Raw genomic sequence first — 18,469 nt, 5'->3', positions numbered from 1 at the left:
TTGAACCATTCCCACATTCCTATCACTGGATACAGGAAGAATAGCTCAGCACCTCCCTCTTCACATCCGCTCCTCAGGAAGCTGTAGAGAGCAATGAGGTCACCTCTGAGCCTCCTTTTCTCAAAATTAGACAAACCTGGACTGCTTTGCTGCTCCTTATCAGACATTCCTTACAGTCCTTTCTCTGGCTTTGTTATCCTCCTCTGGACTCATTCAAGGACTTTCACATCCTTCTGAAATTATGGAGCCCAGAGTTGCACACAGTGTGCAAGGTGAAGCAGCAGGTTTGCTCTACTTTCTTCTCCAAGTGGAGCTCCCGTGAGAGAAGGGAGATGTGATTAATAGGCCACATGCTGCGCTGCAGTTAGTCTGGCTTCCCCTTACCCCTTCTCTTATGGTCAGACAATATAACTTCTGTATGAGTTCATAATACATGCACATTTCTGGTAAAAGTTTCTTTTAAAATGAAAGAAAAAATTAGTTATTACTAACAGTTTCACTGAAGACAAATCCTAGCATCTTCTGAGCCCAACCTAGTTCCATGTTTGGGTTTATCAGACTGTCCAGAAGATTCCCGGGTTCAGTGAAATCTCAGGGTGATGAGCTGGAGTCGGTGTTAATTTGGCTCTGGCTGCTGGATCCTCACCAGTGTCAGTGCTTAGCTACAGGTGGAAGCAGCTTTTGGGGTCTTTCCTAAAGTTGTAATCTCCAACTGTCCTACTTCCTACTTCCATTTCTCATAGGAAACAGCTGCTGACTGATTGGCCTGTCTGCTTATAATCCTGCTGGTACAACAAATGTGTCTTCCAAAATGGACATAGGTTAGCATGTCTCTCCTCTAGGATGGAGTTGAGTACTGTATGGAGTGTTTCCACTGCTGAATTAAAAATAGCCGAAGAACTGCTGTAGAAAGACTAAAATGTTTGTATTGGTTTGTCTTTCAAAGAAAGAATGCCCAGTATTTGTATGGAAACTGCCTCCCTGCAAGTACAAAATCACGCATACTGAATTGGCAAGGTGACTTAGGCCATGTTCTGAAATTCTTAATAGATGGTGGTGCATAATACAGTGATCTTGAGGAATAAGAAAGATTATTGCCTTTGTTTGAATCATCCTTTATGTTTTCCTGTTGCCAGGCGGTTTTCATGATATCAGCACTATGATTGTCTTTCACTTACAGTTTTATTACAGACTTTCCAGTCACTGCTGTAGGGTATATGAAAATACTTAATTTTTATGTTTTCTGACCATAAGCGATTGAAGTGTATTTTAAAGCCATTGTAGGCTGGGATTATTGCTTTTTTCATCATTTTACAATAAGATTTTGGAAATAAAAACAGGAACAGATATTCTTTTTTGTAAAATTTATATAAACAAATAAAATCAAGCCTGGACTTAAGTTATTTGAATGTTCAATTAAGTTTTTCTCCATGATAAAAATAGCCCCATAATTATGAAATATCCCCATAATATCTTCACATAGCTGAATGGAATATTGGAAGTTATGCTTTGGTCTCTTTATGCTTCACTTGCTAGATCGTTTTTGGTTTAGGAATTTTTGTGGATTCACTTGTGTTAGAACCATAGTAAATGTGTAGTATTTTCTGTATTTTCTCAATTTCGTGGGAGGAAGAAATGCCTAGTATTAAATATGCAATATAAAACTGTATTTTGTTTTGTCTAGGAGTGAAGATGAAGAACATGTTAAAATAAAAGATTTCAGGTACTAATTTACAAAAGTACATTTTGCTAGTAAATTCTAATATTCACTATAGTAAAATATCAGTTTCTTGGTAACATTCATTAAAACTATCAAAAACTTAACAGTGAACTTTCCTCACCCTGCCTCCCAAATGTGTAGTAATTTTTAGAGCCTCCGTGAGGATTTTGTTTCCTACTAATTTGAATGTATTGCAGAATCTGTCAGATGGTTTAGCAAAAACCTGAGGTTAAAGTTTTCACAGTGAGGTTTAAATGCAGTACACTGAAGTTCTGTATAAAGTGGGGAGCTGATACTCAGTCTGTATACATTTGAGAATCATTTTTTCTAGACTTGTCTGCCCTTGGCATTTAAAATTTATCCCACTTGAAAATGGATTCACCTAAAGCATTCTTTTTAGACAAAGAATTCTTGTTCTGGAGCAACTTTTTGAATAGGGAATTATTCAAAGTTTGCCATTGCATTTTGAATTCTTATCTTACCTGCATCCAAATTGAAATTCACATAAAGCACTTGTAAGATTTGAAATGCTGTGTGACTGAATGCAGCCACGAATCATCCAAATGTTTTAGAGAAGCCACTTAATAAAACTAGAACTGTTTTATGAAGTTGTTTTAAAAATAGTGTCTTTGTCATATGAACAGAGATGTCAAAGCAGAAATACATAATCCAGTCTTTTGTCAAAAGCGTTATTTATAAAAAAGGCTAGCTAATAATTGTGAAGTGTTCCTGTAATTTACATAAAATGGAAGGAATGAAAATGTTCCAGAATACGTTTACAAGTTTTTTTGTGTAACTCCAAAATTAATTCTCTTTATGTAGTATCCCAGATTGCTAGACAAGATTGTTTTGTACATTGCTTCAATAACTTGCATATTGTGTTGTTAATTCATGTCTTTAAGTTTCAGTTCATGAGTTGAAGGGGAAAAAAAAATAAACAGAAGATTCTTTGGTGGTTTGCTTAAGTTATCTTCTTCCAGTGTTTCTCTTCTCAAGCTTACTGGGGAAACTTGTTTTTCTTCCTTCCCCTTTGTAACTGAGGAATGAAAGAGAAGGCTGATAAAATTAATTTTTTGAAGTGTCCTTGGAGAGAGAAAAGCTAATTGCTTGGATAATGACCAGAGTTATTCGTGTGGAGAAGGGATTTATTTGTAGGAGAAATAATAAAAATAGTAGACAGCAAGGTCTTTAAAACTGTACTCTCTTTTTTCTGAACAGGCCAGGTGTAGTTAATGCTATTACCTTTAATACCTTGTGTTATAGTATGCCTAAAAGGAGGAGTTTCGGTTGTCCCTCAGTTTGGTTAACTGTCACTGTGCCTGGTCTCAATCAGAAGGGAAAGTAATCTTTGTTTTAACTGAGTAACTAGCTTGTATTCTGGGTGAGGTGGGAATAGAATGAATTAAGCTTTTCTTGATCTGCTGGAGAATGTTAAAGGAGAAGAGACCAGCTAGAAAAGCTAACATACTCCACTAGAAAGAATTAAAGAAAAGATGGCCTGAGGTATAAATATAGTTGTGATGTGCACTGTCGTGTGCCTTAAAAGGGGTTTTCTGATGAAAACTGTCCAGGAAGAGAAGCTGTCTTTCTGTGGTTGAGTTCTTGGACAGAGGATTACCAAGAGATGAAACCTGAGACAAAAGGTGTGCAAAGAGGCTGAAACCCTTTCTACCCACCTTATCCAGTGAATGCAGGGGAAAACTTCCTGAAATAGCTCTGGTGAAATTGCAGAACAGAGTTCAGTGATGCTTTAGCAAGTGCTGAGAGCATTCTTTCTTTAAAAAAAAGTATCAGTATGCATACCCCATCCTGGTTACACAGGACAGCTAGGTAGATACAGGGCCAGGGAGCAGAAATGTCTTCCAGTGATTACTAATGACATCAAAAGTTCTCTGGTATACAGTAAGCTGTCAGGGATGGCTCTTTGATGTCAACGGAAGAATTTTAGTTTTGTAAGCCTTCATAGCCTCTTGTTCCTGCCAGAGATAATAAAGTTGTTGCTTGAGATACTTTTTCCCCCTTAATATTTCCCAACATTATTGTGACCATTTCTGCTTTGTTCAAGTAAATCCAATTTGTCAAATACAAGTAGTGTATGAAAAGCTGTTTCAGTGCTTCTTGTGATATGTTCCATTCCCAAAATTTAGTTGATTAAGATTATCAGGAAAATAATGTGTTCTACATCTTTCTTAAAATAATTTTTCTTCTTAGAGAGGCTCACAGTCAAACAGAGAAACGAAGAAGAGACAAAATGAATAATTTGATAGAGGAATTATCTGCTATGATACCTCAGTGCAATCCAGTGGCACGAAAGCTAGACAAGCTTACAGTGTTACGGATGGCTGTGCAACACTTAAAATCTTTAAAAGGTGGGTTTTAGGGAACTAATTCTGAAAGTCGTTTTTCTATCAGGAGTCATAATATGTATCTTCTTTGATGTTGAATAAATCTAAGGTCATTTATTTTGCATTTCCTTGCTCAATTCAGTTCTGAGTCTGTTCTTCATTTAAATTTATGTTTGTAGCTTCCAGGACTTCATTTCTTCATTTTGTTTAGTACAGCAGGAAAAAAGCCACCCTTTGGTGTCTGATATTTTTTGTCTGTAGGGGTATGACTTGCAGTCAAATTACTCCTTGATTCTTTTTTAAAATTACAATGATCAGGCAAGTCTGTCTTTCATTATTTTCCAACTCCCAAAATAAATGTGTGTTCTGTGATGTCTCCACTTTGCATCGTACCTTCTTCAGGAATACCTGTGGTGTTGTACGGATGCCAACAGCTATCCTGCTAATACAGAAGCAAATAGTTCACATACTCTTCTGTTATTCCCACGTTTGTGTTTGCATCAACCCTTTGTCTCTGTATTGGAATTTCATGTTTACTTGTTGACTTCAAAATTTAGAACATCCTGCTAGAAACCATTGACAAGGAAAAGCCCACCAACAAACAAAACAAAACCCCCAAACAGCTGAATCTTGGGAAGGGTTTAAGTTGAAGGCCAAGTCATTAAAAAAATACCAAATGCTTCTGTTGAGTTGTTTGTCCACTGTGAGTTTAGGAAAAAAGTCTCCTCAATGATGGGAAGCTATGCGAATGGTTACCTAAAGAAACTAATGGAAGTAGTTGCACCAGTATAGAGCACAGAGAACTCAAGTCTTTTACAGTGTGACTTCATAAGCCAAAACCAGTTGTGTAAAACTAAAGAAAAAATTGTTTGGGTATAGTCATCTTTCAGACTTTTTTTTTGCCTGCAAGAATAGTAGTGAAAAGGAATGTTGCAAGACAATACTCGAATAGAATATTGAGGACTTTGATTACACTTTGATTCCATTAAGGTCTTAAACACCATGAAACGCTAGAGAGTTATGTCCTGATTTCAGCTAGGGTAGAGTTAATTTTCTTCCTTGTAGCTGGTACAGTGCTGTGGTTTTGGATGTAGGTTGAAAACAATGCTGATAACACTGATGTTTTTAGTTGTTGCTAAGCAGCACTTGCTCTGATCAAGGACTTTTCAGACTCTCATGCCCCTCAGTGGCGCAAGAAACTGGGAGGAAGCAGAGACAGGACACCTGAGCTAAACTAGCCAAAGCGGTATTCCATACCACAGCATGTCATGCCCAGTATATAAACTGGGGGGAGTTACCTGGAAGGGACTGATCACTGCTTGGATCGGGCTGGGTATTGTGCAGTGCTTGTCTCTCTTATGATTTATTTCTCTCTCTCTTTGATTTCCTTTTATTATTATTCTTACTGTTGTTGTTATATTTTACTTTATTTCAATTATTAAACTGTTTTTACCCACAAGTTTTACCTTTTATTTTATTTCTCTCTGATTCTCCTCCCCATTCCACTGAGGCGGGGGGAGTGAGCAAGCAACTGAATGGGGCCTAGTTATCAGCTAGGGTTAAACTACAACAGAGTACCAAGAAAAAAAGCTATCAAAAATTTGTATTCTCAGCTAGCAACTTTGAAGTAATCATGGATCTCAGTGAATGGTTTAGGGCTGGAATATCCAAATAAAAGTTGTGTATTGCATAATCTACCAGCAGCACACAAGATTTAAGGTTTTTGGCAGCACTGTTTCAGCGTAATTGGTCAACTGCAAGCAAAGATCGAAGACTGTCTGCATTGCAAAAAAAAATAGGTTATGAATAAGCATATCTAACAAGGGCCCCATTAGACTTAAGTCAAAGGAGTGTAGGAGACAAATTATTTTACTAACTTGACAGTAATAGAATCATAGAATAATTTAGGTCGGAAGGATTTCTAGAGTTCCATTGGCCCAAGCAGGAGGAGAATTTTGCATGAAGAAATATTGTGACAAATTAGCAGGGCAGTAATTGCACTTGCAGTATAAACAATCATCTAGAAGAAATCTTCAGCTCAAAACATTTGTATTTTAACAATAGGACATGAAAACTGGACTCCATCTGGGACAGTTATTACACATACTTCAAAAGAAATGCTTTAAGAAAGTACAGGGTACTATGTGAGATTATGGTGAATGCTGAAATTTGCTGGAAAGTTCAACTGCTGTTTACCTCAAAAAAACATATAGAAGTTGTGGAGAAATGCTTTTAATGGTTGAAAGTTATTTTTGAATACTTGCCATGGGTGCTAGAACAGTAAATGTAGTGAGTCAGTCTGACTACATTTAGTGACACTTTTGATTTAACTGCAACAAAGTGTTTTATGGATTGTTGGATATGTAGTGCTAATGAAGCAATATTTATGCCAGAAGTCAATTGGAAACATTGGAATTATTCAGATTAAGAGAATGTTAAGGATTCTGAAATAGGCCTATGAAATGTTTGTAGAAAATTCATTTCTCTTAATACCCTTTCTTTAGCAGTGCATTAAAGATATCTGAACAGAAGTTCCTTGGTTTATGCCAAGTGAAGGGCAAGAAAAACTGATGGTGTGCCCGTATTCATTACTAGCATGTGTTTATAAAGTTTATTTATAATATTTTTGGATTTTTTTTAATTAAGCTGTTTTGGTTACAAAAAAAAATCTAAAATACAGGTGAAATATAACTCTGTTAAAGTAAACTTAAAATGTAACTTTTGGCATTATGTCTGCAAATAATCTACTTACCAGGTTCCACTAGCTCCTATACAGAAGTCCGGTATAAACCTTCATTTCTAAAGGATGATGAGCTGCGACAGTTAATCCTTAGGGTAAGTGGAAGGTATCTTTCAGCTAAATTATGTCCTTATTAAAGCTTGCCATTGAGTTTTTAGTTGGAGAGTGTTTTCCCATCTTTTTCTTCAGGCAAGTGCTTTGTTGTACTTGTTAAGTTCACAAACTCTGTACACTGTACAGGCTTTTTCATAAAGTGGTATCATTCATAAAGGATGATTTGTGAGCATGGCAGACAGCATCCCCTGAAAGGATAATAAATTTGTATGCAATCGGCATATTTAATACATACAGGTTTTTATGTTGCTATTGAAGTCTGTATGGAAGTATAGAGAATGCTTTTAATTACACATAAATATAGTTTCAGTTGTTTGCTCTCCTTAATTTTAAATTTTTGTCTTGGAAAAGATGCAGAAATAATACCCTAAAGAAAATCTTTGGATTTGCACTTTGTCTTATAGCAACACCCCTTTACTCTCTCACTTGCAGCTATTTTCTTTTTCCTTTTGCTGCAATAGCAGGCTTTGTGAAGATCTGTAAGATGACTCCTAAGTTAAGCTGTTTTGCAGCTGGCCACCTCTTTTCCCAAGGCTGTGTTTAAGAAACTTTAGCTGTCTGTAGCTGAAGGTCTGATTTGGTCCTCGTAACCTTAGTTGCTCTTTAGTGTGATTTATAATTTGGCTAGTTAAATCAGGTTTAAAAGTGTGTTTCCTTGTAGTCATAAATATTCATTGTATTTTTAAAATGTGTATTTTAAAATATGGTATCCTTGTATTTTCAGGCAGCAGATGGATTCCTATTTGTGGTTGGATGCAACAGAGGAAAAATTCTGTTTGTCTCAGAATCGGTTTGCAAAATACTGAATTATGATCAGGTGGTTATAACTGAGCTTCTTGGTTTGCTTTTGCCTTGCATTTTCTTAGAAATATTTAAACTTTTACATTTTAATGTATATTGCTGTAAACAGTCCGTGTATATAATTCCTTGGAATCCCTTTGATTTAACCTCCTTCAGAGTAAGTGAATATCCGAAACAAAATATTTGCAACTGCTATTATTCAGTATTCCTGACCTCTGTAATAGCACCAGATGCCAGTCGATCATCCTTAAGGAAACTACTAGTTTGAGAGGAAGGGATAGTTTGAAGATGTCCTCATTTATATCTCCAAGAGATTTTCTTTTAAATGGTGAAGTGATTTGGGTTGGTTTGTTGTTAGTTTTTTTTTTTTAGGCCAAGGAAAATTGCAGTAGTGGAAGTTAATTAAAGCTTTCCTTGGTAATGCGCTTATGCTCAGATGCACTACATAACACCTCATCCACAATAACTACCCATGTAGATACTCTTGGAGGAAACCGAAATCTTGTGATTTATCTTAGCCTGTAAAAGAAGAGAAATAGGAAAAATATAATTACCTTACAGTAGTTGACATTGAACATCATGGACAATAACAACACATAATCAAGGCATAATAATTTGTTCATATATTTATGACTTCTTCTCTGAAAATAGAGGCTAGAATAGTTGGTGCTTCCATCTGACTAGTTCTATAACTTTGAAACCCTTTGTGATATGTTCCATTTTCTTCATAAGCAGAAGAGTAACCATCTGGACTCTATACATATGTTTTATAGATTTTTAAAAATGTTTTATTTAAAACAAACCAAATCCAAACCACCAAAATTATATCTCTTAAAATTAAAGTAAAATGAATCATGGGAACAAGCATAAAGGAGATATCTTTTTATTTTTTTATCAAACTTTTGCACTGAATTTACTGAAGGACTAAAAAATACCTTTTTGAGTTTCTAACATCAGACATGCCTACTTCAAGACCCATGAGATCTTTGCTGTTCCAGCCAAAGAGGTTCAGAGAACATGATTTATTAATGCATGAATTCCTTAACTTATTTGTGAGTCATTGTAGGTAATGAATGTCACCCTGTATATTTTGACAAGGCTACTATTAGCCTTTTAGTGGCGTACAGAATCATTAGGGTTGGAAGTGACCTCTGGAGACCATCCAGTCCAACCCCCTGCCAAGGTATTGCCACCAAGAGCAGATTACACAGGAACGTGTCCAGGAGGGTTTTGAATGTCTCCAGAGAGGGAGACTCCACAGCCCCATGGGCAGCCTGTTCCAGTGCTCTGCCACCCTCAGCATAGGGAAGCTCTTCCTCATGTTGAAGTGAAACTTGTGTTGTTTTAGTTTATGGTCATTGCCCCTTTCAGTATTTTCCCTTTGTAATTGGGTTAGATGGGGAGTAGGCAAATGAAAGAGGCTGTACATTTATCCTGCTCTCTTAGGTGCTTTTCATTAAACTAATTTTTTACTCTGGCTTATTGGAAAAGTGCTCCCCTTTTTATGTATGCAGTGATCACATAGCAAGTAGTGTGGATCCAAAGTTAGTTGAAATTCAAATCTAGCATACTGCTTGTTAACAGAAATCATATGTGTAAATAAAACATTTGATTTAACATTTGATTTTACAGAACTTTTGTAATGTCTGCTAAAATCTGCTGTTTTTCAAATGGGAAGTAAAAAGTGGCTTTTACTACCCTGTTTTTATAAAAATTGTATATTAAAAATATTAATGGCAAATTAAATGAGGATCAAAATATTGATGGTTAGAGTAACTGTGGGTTTTGACTTTTAATGGTGTAGAAAGTTGTTTTCCTGATAAAAGTGGTATGTGTAGGGTCATGTTCTAAAACAATGTGGTTCTTATATCTCTTTTTTTTGGGGTGGTGGTTTTGGTTTTTGTTTTGTTTTAAATAGGCCAGTTTAATTGGACAAAGTTTGTTTGATTACTTGCATCCAAAAGATGTTGCAAAAGTAAAGGAGCAACTTTCTTCTTCGGATGTCTCTCCGAGGGAGAAGCTCATAGATGGGAAAAGTAAGTCATATTTGAAAGTGCTCAGATTTTTTTATTAAAGACATGTTAATAAATCTAGTTATTATACAGGCTATATTAATGTGTTTATATGTGCATAGATGTACAACCTTGAGGTATAATTTCTATGAAGCAAACATATTTGACTGCTTATCTGCTGCTTAGAATGCATTTACAGTTTCAAAGCTAGCCCAGAAAAGATTTTTTTTAGATAATAAGAATTACTGAAACCTGCATTGTTAAGCATTTAGCAAGATGTGGTCTGATGTTCTTCCTACCAGGCATACTACTTTTTTTTCTTGTATTTGATAGGTCTTGTCAATACAAAAGACCTGATGTAGTCGAACATGGGATAAAATACTTCAGTATCAAGAATCACTGTCTTCTCTGAAAATGCTAAGTGTCAATCCTAATTTAACCAAATCTTATTTTGTTTACAGTTATTTCTAATATGGAAAGCATTATGTATTGTGCGGCTAATAGCTATTTAATAGCTGGCTTTTTCAGCATCTTTGCAGTTTTTCCTTGTACCAAATAGGAGTTGAAAGTTTATAAAGCATATTTATTAAAATACCATTCAAAATATCAAGAGGCTTTAAAAATAGTATCATAGTTCTTTCTAGTTTTTGAATCTGTGTGACAGTCACATTTTCTGTGCCCTATTTAAGTTAAACTTTTCTCATTTTTAATTTTAAGGACAAATTTAGACAGGCAAACAGTAAGGAGAATGTATTGGAAGCTGAAATGAAAAAAAGGCCTTATATTCTGAAGTTCTATTGTTGGATTTTGTTTGTTTGGGGGTTTTTAACTATTTTACTGAACTTTTGTAAGCTGGCTTGCAAGTACACACAGATTTTCAAGCTGGACCAGTTCGACTGAATTCTGGTGCTCGACGTTCCTTCTTCTGTCGGATAAAATGTAGCAGGACCACAGTCAAAGAAGAAAAGGAATGCTTGCCCAACCCAAATAAGAAAGGTATTCAAACAGTGTAGATAAGGCAAGAGCTTTCTGTCTTGAAATTTGGCATGTTCAAGTTCTGAGTCAGTAGTACGACCCTTGTAGTTACCACTAAAAGTAGCTGTAAAGAGTGTAGATGAATACTAGAGACACGTTTTGAAAAACAGTTTAATTGTATTCTATCTCCTCCCTATTTGCTCCTGGAAAAGAAGGAGGGAGGAACCTGAGTTACAGTGGCTGTTTAAGAGTGTGTGGTTTGTTGTAGGCAAATTTTAGAAGTCAGGGAAATTTTTTAAAGCACTGCAGCAGATCAGAAGGAAAAAACTAAATAACGTGTGTCTTGAAGAGATCTGTGTGAATAAGGCCTGCAAAATCTACTGTTTTGAAGGAAAAAGCAAGTAAACCACCTTTTTTTTTTTTAATTTACATTTTGTGTTGTGTACTTACAAGTATGAATTTCTTTTCTTTTACTATTAGAAGTTAATTTATCAGTGTAATTCCATTATTTGCAATAATTTTAATCTACTTCGTATTTTGGTATGCCTGTACAGCAGTTGACTCTTGTAAAGTTTTCAGTGAATGGATCTTTTTAAAACATAATTTCCAGCTTCTGTTTAATACCTTAGTATTGATTTTTGCAAAGGTGTGCTGAAATTGTTTGACCCTGAATAAATCCTCCTACTTTTGTTTTTCAGTGTAACCTGCTACTGTTGAGATATGCTATACAGTAGTAAATGTTAAAATAGGTCTGTAATTGTAAGTAAATAGAATTCAATCTCCCCTGGTGTGCCGGATAACTTGGTGTGAGATAAGAATTTAACTGTTATGAATGTTTTTCAGGAAAGCAGTATTCAAAGAAGGTGCTTTGACAGTCTGAGAAATTGTGACGAAGTCATAGTAGATAATTCATTTTTTCATTTTGCATATTTGGTAGGAAATCGAATCTGTGTAAAGCATAATTTGTTCAGAATGGAGGTATCAAGAATTCTTTGGCAGTTTTTTGAAGGATAGTTCAAAAAAGATAGTTTAAGACACGTAATGTCATCTCTATGCCTTGATGCGTATGGGGGTGTTTGTATGTTATATAGGCAGCAGAGAGTCTACCAGCCATAGGGATGAATGACAGTGTAAGCTGTAATTTAAGACTTATAAAATATTTATGTTCCCAGAGAACTGAGGATTTCGGAAGCCTGAGGTAAATAGAAAATAAGCTGGGTTGTTTTGGGTTGCTCTCTTTTTAGCAACTGTAGTATATTAAGGTCATCGTGTTCACAAAAGTTGAATTGATTTGGAAGCTACAGAGGGCCTCTCTAGTTTATTTTCATTTACAGTACATATGCAACCGTATAAAGAGAAAATGATCTGTGGGTTACCAGATTGTTGGTTTACTTTTATTTTTGCGAGACTGTGTTTGAACTGCCAACACCTATAACTTATCTTCCTAAATCTTACATAGGGTTAGAAGTGCTCTCTCCAGGTAAGCCAAAATTAAGTTGTAAAAAATTAATTAAAAAGTGCTCTGTAAAAATATCTGTTGTTTTGTACAGTTGTTGTAGGTAAGCATAAGATATAGTTGCTGTGGTCTTACAGTGAACAGAATAAAAGAAGGTAATTCAGTTTACTTTTTGAACTGTAACTGCTTCTTATTTCATTGCTTTTCATTAGATCACAGAAAATACTGTACCATTCATTGCACTGGGTATATGAAGAACTGGCCTCCTAATGAGGTGGGAGTGGAAGAGGAAACTGATGTGGAAAAGGACAGTAGTAACTTTAACTGTCTTGTTGCAATTGGGAGGTTACACCCTTATATTGTTCCACAGAAGAGTGGAGAGATAAAAGTCAAAGCAACAGAATTTGTTACACGGTTTGCCATGGATGGAAAATTTGTTTATGTAGATCAGCGGTAAGCGTTTTGTTCTTTAATGAAGAGAAAATGACAATGGCACCACCAGTTAAATTTTCTCATCTTTTCGATCAGAACTGTGGTTTCTCAGACAGGATAGAGTTTTTAGATGCAATTCATTTTGAATCTATGAGTAGTTGCGCTTTGGTTTTTTTTTTTTTTTTTCAAACAAAATGTAATGTATAAAAGTAAGTGTATTGTCCTATAGGAAAAGGTGAGGTAGCAAGATTAAAATGTCATAAAATGCACTCATGTACTTACTTATTCATAAAGAAAAAATCTCAAGTTAGAGCTTCATAGTGATGTATATGACTTAAGCAATAAATGCTTCACCAAAAATTATACTTCTTTAAATCTTACTATTTGGAACAAATACATTCTATCTAAATGAGCTACCAAGTTATTTCATTAGAAGTGAATGTGAAGTTCCTATTTCCTGAACCTCCTATAGCAGATTATTTGTTGTAGAGACTGAGTCATTATTGTCACTGAAAGCTTTTTATTGCTTTCAGTCATCTTGTCTGCCATCTAAAAGTGACAGTTTAAACTTATTCCTTAAAGTGGCAGAGCAAAATTCAACTACTGGTTGGTTGATTGGTTTTTAAAGACTCCTTCTACGTGACCAGTGATTGTCTAATGGGAAGACGTAATGATCAAAAGTATTTTGTGTGTACTTGTGGTTTGCATGTTTAAACACTGTTATTTTGTCTTTAAATTGTCATTCCTTGCAAATGGATAATTTCCAGCAAATAATATTTCCTGTTGTTTTAGAGCTATACTAATGCTGTATCTTTTTCCCAAACATGAATACAAGCATCTATTTCTTTACATATTAATTTTCTGCTTTATCTGATACTGAAGAAAACAGCTTTGCAGTTGTTTGAATCTGCTGTAGTTCATGTTTTTATTTCTAACAGTGCAACAGCAATTTTAGGGTATCTGCCACAAGAGCTTCTAGGAACTTCATGTTACGAGTACTGCCATCAAGATGATCACAATCATCTAGCTGAAAAACATAAAGAAGGTACAAAATAATTGGTCTTCCCAGACTACTTACAACTACATTTAGCTGCTGTGTGAAAACACTACAAATCAAAATATCAGAAGCTGAGAATTAAGAAAGCTAAACAATCTTAGCATTGTCCTTTTCTACATCTGTGTTAAGACATGCCTACAAAAGCTTGTAATAAAAGCAGAGAGAAACTTCTATTGCCTTGGATCTTGGTGCAGTGCTTTAATTGCAAGGGAATAATGTTAATGCTTCTTTCAACCCTCTGCTTCAGTTCTTTAAAAGAATGAGGAAAGAATCCTGAAAAGCAAGTGTGCTAATCACATAATTAAAGACACTGATTATGAAAGTTCACGAAGTCAGGAGGCTTCCTACTAGCGGTTTGCAGAAGCATACTACTTGGGCTTTAATTTAAGATTAATAACATTGCTGAAACTATGGTTTGGTTTTAGTAGGGGTCCTGTCCTGCCAGTTGTTCTGGCATTTAATTTGTGTTACTAGCCATCAAAACCGTTTTGGTTTTATGATGCTATGAAACAGATTTTTATTGTTATTAAACTTTATCTTTCCAAGAATAAATATGGTGATTACAACTTTCCTTTCTTATTTAGTGTTGCAGAATAAAGAAAAAGTATTTACAAATTCCTACAAATTTAGAGCAAAAGATGGGACTTTTGTTACTTTAAAGAGTCAGTGGTTTAGTTTCATGAATCCATGGACCAAAGAACTGGAATACATTGTATCAAACAACACTGTGGTATTGTAAGTAATTCATATGACCTCCCCATGTTATCTTTTTGTCTTAATTACAGTTAGAATTAACAGGAAGCACCCTGTTTAAGAATCAGAACAAGACTAGAAAATATCAGCACTGCACAAAAAGTGGTTGAGTAACCTGGAAGAACATTTTTTTGCCTTCACCAGTTATTTTTATTTCAGGCTTAAGTCACGGATTTGTCTCTGAAAACTCTGCTATTTCCCAGGAGAAAAAGAAAGAAAAAATTTAAAGAGGTGAAAAAATTCCTTTAAAGGCAGAAATGAAGGATCTTTTAAGAAAAGTAGATATGAATAAATGGAAATGTGAAGTTAGTTCTGCTTTTCCCTCTGAGTTTTACAAGACTGCATGTCAGTTGACCTAATTTTAAATGTTACCCTACCTACTGCATGTGAGAATGTGGAGAAGCATAACTGATAGACTAGAAATGCAAGGCAGGACAAAAAGATCATCTCCAAGTTGATTGCAAGGGAGGAGCCTGTGAGACACTAAAGTCTATATTTAATTCTTCTTCTTAATTCTTTTACATTTTCTGTGACTTGCAAATGAGCTATAATTTGGGTTGATTGTTCCAGTGATCCTGAGGATCTTTGCCAATGACTGGGTTTTTGAGAGGGGGACAAAGTTGTCAAAGGGGCCTTTTACCTATTCTGTAGCTGGTTCATGTCTTAAGTCTGTTTTGGCCATGTCCTTTTTCTTCAAGAAGACAGAGAAGAGCAGTTAAGGCAGTCTATGCTATCCAACAGCAAAAGGCCACTTTTGCCTGCCCTTGAGCTCTGGGCATCTGCAGCTGTCTGGAGGAAGTAAGGTAGGCAGAGGCTGCTGGTGAAAGGCCTGTCCTTGTAGCAGTTTTTTCTGGTTAGTTGGTCTGCCTCCTAATAGTAAATACAGTGTTCTTGTTCTCTTGTCATGGCACACAGACAACTATATTGGCCTTTCTTTATTTGGAGAATAAGTGAAAATAATATTTCACCCAATGCTTCAGATACAGTACAAAGTATTGAACATAGAAAGATGTTACTAGTTCGAGGATGTTAGTTTTTTCTCTGTGTAGAATTCTTGTTGAAATCAAACACAAATGTGCTGGGGTTTCCCTGTGACAAACTTGCTGATTTGGGGTCTTTAAAATAATGTAATTTATTTAAATCTTAGAGGTCATAACGAGTCAGCTGAAGATGAGGTCCTCTACGGTTCCCAGCCTGCAGAAGGCAAGTGTTGCTTCTTACAGTTATCATAGGTGCATGGAATCTTTTTTATTCTAGGTTGTGTGCAAGAAGATACTAATAGTTTTTAAAGCTAATTCTGGTGAAAATTTCTAGTTACTCATAGCATCCTAATTCATATCATTCACATTCACACATCAGAAAAGCCTATATTGTATCTTTTCCTTCTAGCAGCTTCTACTATAGCTACTATAATATCAATATCCTGTAAGATAAGATAGGATGTTATACCTTTGTCACAGCCTCTGTTCATATATTGCTTTGTTTTCTGAAGAAATGCAATTGTACTATCTGAGTTTACCTATAGAATAGAGGGTGATGCTGATGTTGATATATATTTTGTTACTATTTTTCCGCTGCACATGGATTCTGATTTCTATTTTTTATCTTTATTTATATAAGGTTTTTATCTTTTTTATATAAGGCTTTTTATTTTTGCTTTTGAAATTGTTCCTTTTAATAACTGCTTTCAGCTTGTGAAAAATTCAGTGGGTTTTTTGTTTCATGTGTTTTGCATTGTCTGTAAGAGACTGGAGGTGGTAATGATTAAAGCTAATTTCACTACTGGAGATCGTTAGTTTTCACAAATACATTATTCCCTTATCTTCATATTGCAAATGAGACAGCTCCCTCTCCCATGAGTCAGTGTTTCAAAAAATTTAATTTCTGAAAATAAGAGATATAGAACAAAAACTGCTTTAAAATGAATCCTTGCATTATAGTCCTTGCTCTGTAATGAAACTGATACAGACTTAAGGCTTTCTTTTTGTTTTGTTTTGTTTTAACTGCAGATGCTGTAAAACAGTCTTTAGTAAGTGTACCTGGAATGTCCTCTGGAACGGTTCTTGGTGCTGGAAGTATAGGAACCGAAATTGCAAATGAAATATTAGAATTGCAAAGGTAATAAATGCTTAACATCATGCATTAGGCTTTTAAGTAAAGATAGAGAAGAGGTATATATATGGCAGTATGTGAGGATTGTTCAAGTTTTATTTTTATTGTGTTGTATGTATAAATACTTTTAGGTTGAGCAGTGGCTGTATGAGATACTGATTGATTATAATCTAACATTACTCTCATACATGTCAGAAAACATCACTGATGTCAATAAATAGTTTTGTTCTGGGCATGCAGCTTCCTTTGTTAATGAAAGTATTATTTAATTGTGACTTCAAAAGTGTTAACTGTGGTGCAGCTGTTTCATGTGACGTTGAAATGGGTAGATAAATCATTTGGGAATGGAAAATCAGTTGTCTGTGAGTAATGTTTGTATTTTTCTGATAGTGCTGCTCTGCTAGGAGAACTTTCCTTGAAACAGTACCCAATGGAGCACTTTGATAGCCTGTATTGTCCTTTGCCTGGTTATCCTGAATGCAGGCAAAAGTGATAGCACAATTCCCTCCCATACCTAGCCATAGATTAAAAAAAACCTCACTGCATCACTCCAAAGGGGAATCCGTACAAGATTCAAATTGGGAATTAAAGATTGGCCCTTCTAAAACTAACTAGTATTAGCAGGTACGCAGCTTAGGCAAGGAATTTGAAAGGAAGAGACATAATTTTAATGTGACGATATCTTAAGTATTTTTTTGTGGTGGGTACCCAGAGTATTTTTTTGTGGTGCCTGACTTGCCATATTACTCTATGTCAGTTTGTACTGTATCATTTGTTGTCTAAAACTAATTTTTAAGAAGTCTCTGAGCCCTGTAATTTCATGACTTTGGGACGCACATGCACAGAAAAAGTCTGTTTCACTCGCAACTCTTTCAGGAATTAAGGCTTCGTCAGATCTAACTACTTTTGTTAAGGTCAGATTTAGGAAAATGGTACTATCATCTCATCAGCACACGAGAAGTTATGTAAGTCTTAGTTTTGGGTAATGAAGCTGTCCCTCAGACTTTAGATCTTATAATTCCAGTACCAGGTAAAGGAATGCCAAGATACTTTTTGTCTGCAAAGCAGTGTGTTTCAAGGTCCCATGTAGTTCTTTCCACTTGCACTTTTGCAACTGGATCTGAAAGATTAGTAATACTAAATCTTCCAGGAAGAAGTACACCAGTTTCTACAACAATGGTAATGGTATAAGGTATAGGTCTCTATCCTAGAATATCCTGAGTTGAAAAGGACCAATGAGGATCAAGTCCAACTCTTGACATTACATGGGGTAGCTTAAAGTTAAACCATATGTTTAAGAGTGAAGTCCAAACAGTTCTAGAATATTGACAGGTGTGGGGTCATGACCACACTTCTCTGGTTGTTCCAGTGCTTGACCATCCTCTCAGTGAAGATGATCTTAATCTCTTCCCTGATACAGCTTTAAGCCATTCCCCACGTCCTACTGCCAGACACCAGAGAAAAAACATCAGCACCTCCCTCTCTGCTCTCCATTATAAGGAAGTCATAGACAGCAATGGGGTCACCTCTTATTCTCCTCTGAGCTGAACAAGCCCAGTATCCTCAGCTGTTCCTCAGAAGTCATGCCCTCTAGTCTTTTTGCCATGTTTGTTGCCCTCCTTTGGACGCATTCTAATATTTTTATATCCTTATATTGTGGAGCCCAAATCAGTACACAGTACTTCAGGTGAGGCCACACCAATGCTGAGTATAGTGGGACAATCCCTTCTTTTGACTGGTTTGCTTAAAGCACCTCAGGATACCACTTGGCTCTCAGGGTATGTTTTTGACTAACATTATGCTTACCATCAATCAAAAGCCCAAATCTCTTTCAGCAGGGCTGCACTGCCTGTTGTCCTCCAGTCTATAGGTATATCCAGTATGCCATCACCTAGTTTCTGCTGTTTCAGAAATAAGCATCAGCTCACCTGTGAGGTTGTTAAGGGAAAGTG

The 18,469-nt window shown here is 35.7% G+C and overlaps 1 protein-coding gene across 3 annotated transcripts in view; it reads left to right on the top strand.

Annotated features, from left to right (window-relative positions):
• Nucleotides 1–18,469, top strand: part of BMAL2 (basic helix-loop-helix ARNT like 2) — a 38,857-nt gene that overhangs the window by 10,836 nt on the left and 9,552 nt on the right. For 2 of the 3 annotated variants that reach the window (XM_065673652.1, XM_065673667.1), the window contains exons 4-14: nucleotides 1,685–1,723; nucleotides 3,932–4,089; nucleotides 6,821–6,900; nucleotides 7,644–7,736; nucleotides 9,639–9,756; nucleotides 10,585–10,728; nucleotides 12,376–12,616; nucleotides 13,534–13,640; nucleotides 14,237–14,387; nucleotides 15,553–15,608; nucleotides 16,415–16,523. In XM_065673652.1, coding sequence (XP_065529724.1) covers nucleotides 1,685–1,723; nucleotides 3,932–4,089; nucleotides 6,821–6,900; nucleotides 7,644–7,736; nucleotides 9,639–9,756; nucleotides 10,585–10,728; nucleotides 12,376–12,616; nucleotides 13,534–13,640; nucleotides 14,237–14,387; nucleotides 15,553–15,608; nucleotides 16,415–16,523 — 1,296 coding nt within the window. The remainder of the gene's footprint in view (nucleotides 1–1,684; nucleotides 1,724–3,931; nucleotides 4,090–6,820; nucleotides 6,901–7,643; nucleotides 7,737–9,638; nucleotides 9,757–10,584; nucleotides 10,729–12,375; nucleotides 12,617–13,533; nucleotides 13,641–14,236; nucleotides 14,388–15,552; nucleotides 15,609–16,414; nucleotides 16,524–18,469) is intronic. The other variant, XM_065673661.1, reaches the window with a different exon arrangement.

Source organism: Lathamus discolor, chromosome 1 (assembly GCF_037157495.1).
Source record: "Lathamus discolor isolate bLatDis1 chromosome 1, bLatDis1.hap1, whole genome shotgun sequence".
Classification (NCBI taxonomy): domain Eukaryota; kingdom Metazoa; phylum Chordata; class Aves; order Psittaciformes; family Psittacidae; genus Lathamus; species Lathamus discolor.
Note: the sequence above shows the minus strand (reverse complement) of the source record. Positions and strands in the feature narration are given on the sequence as shown.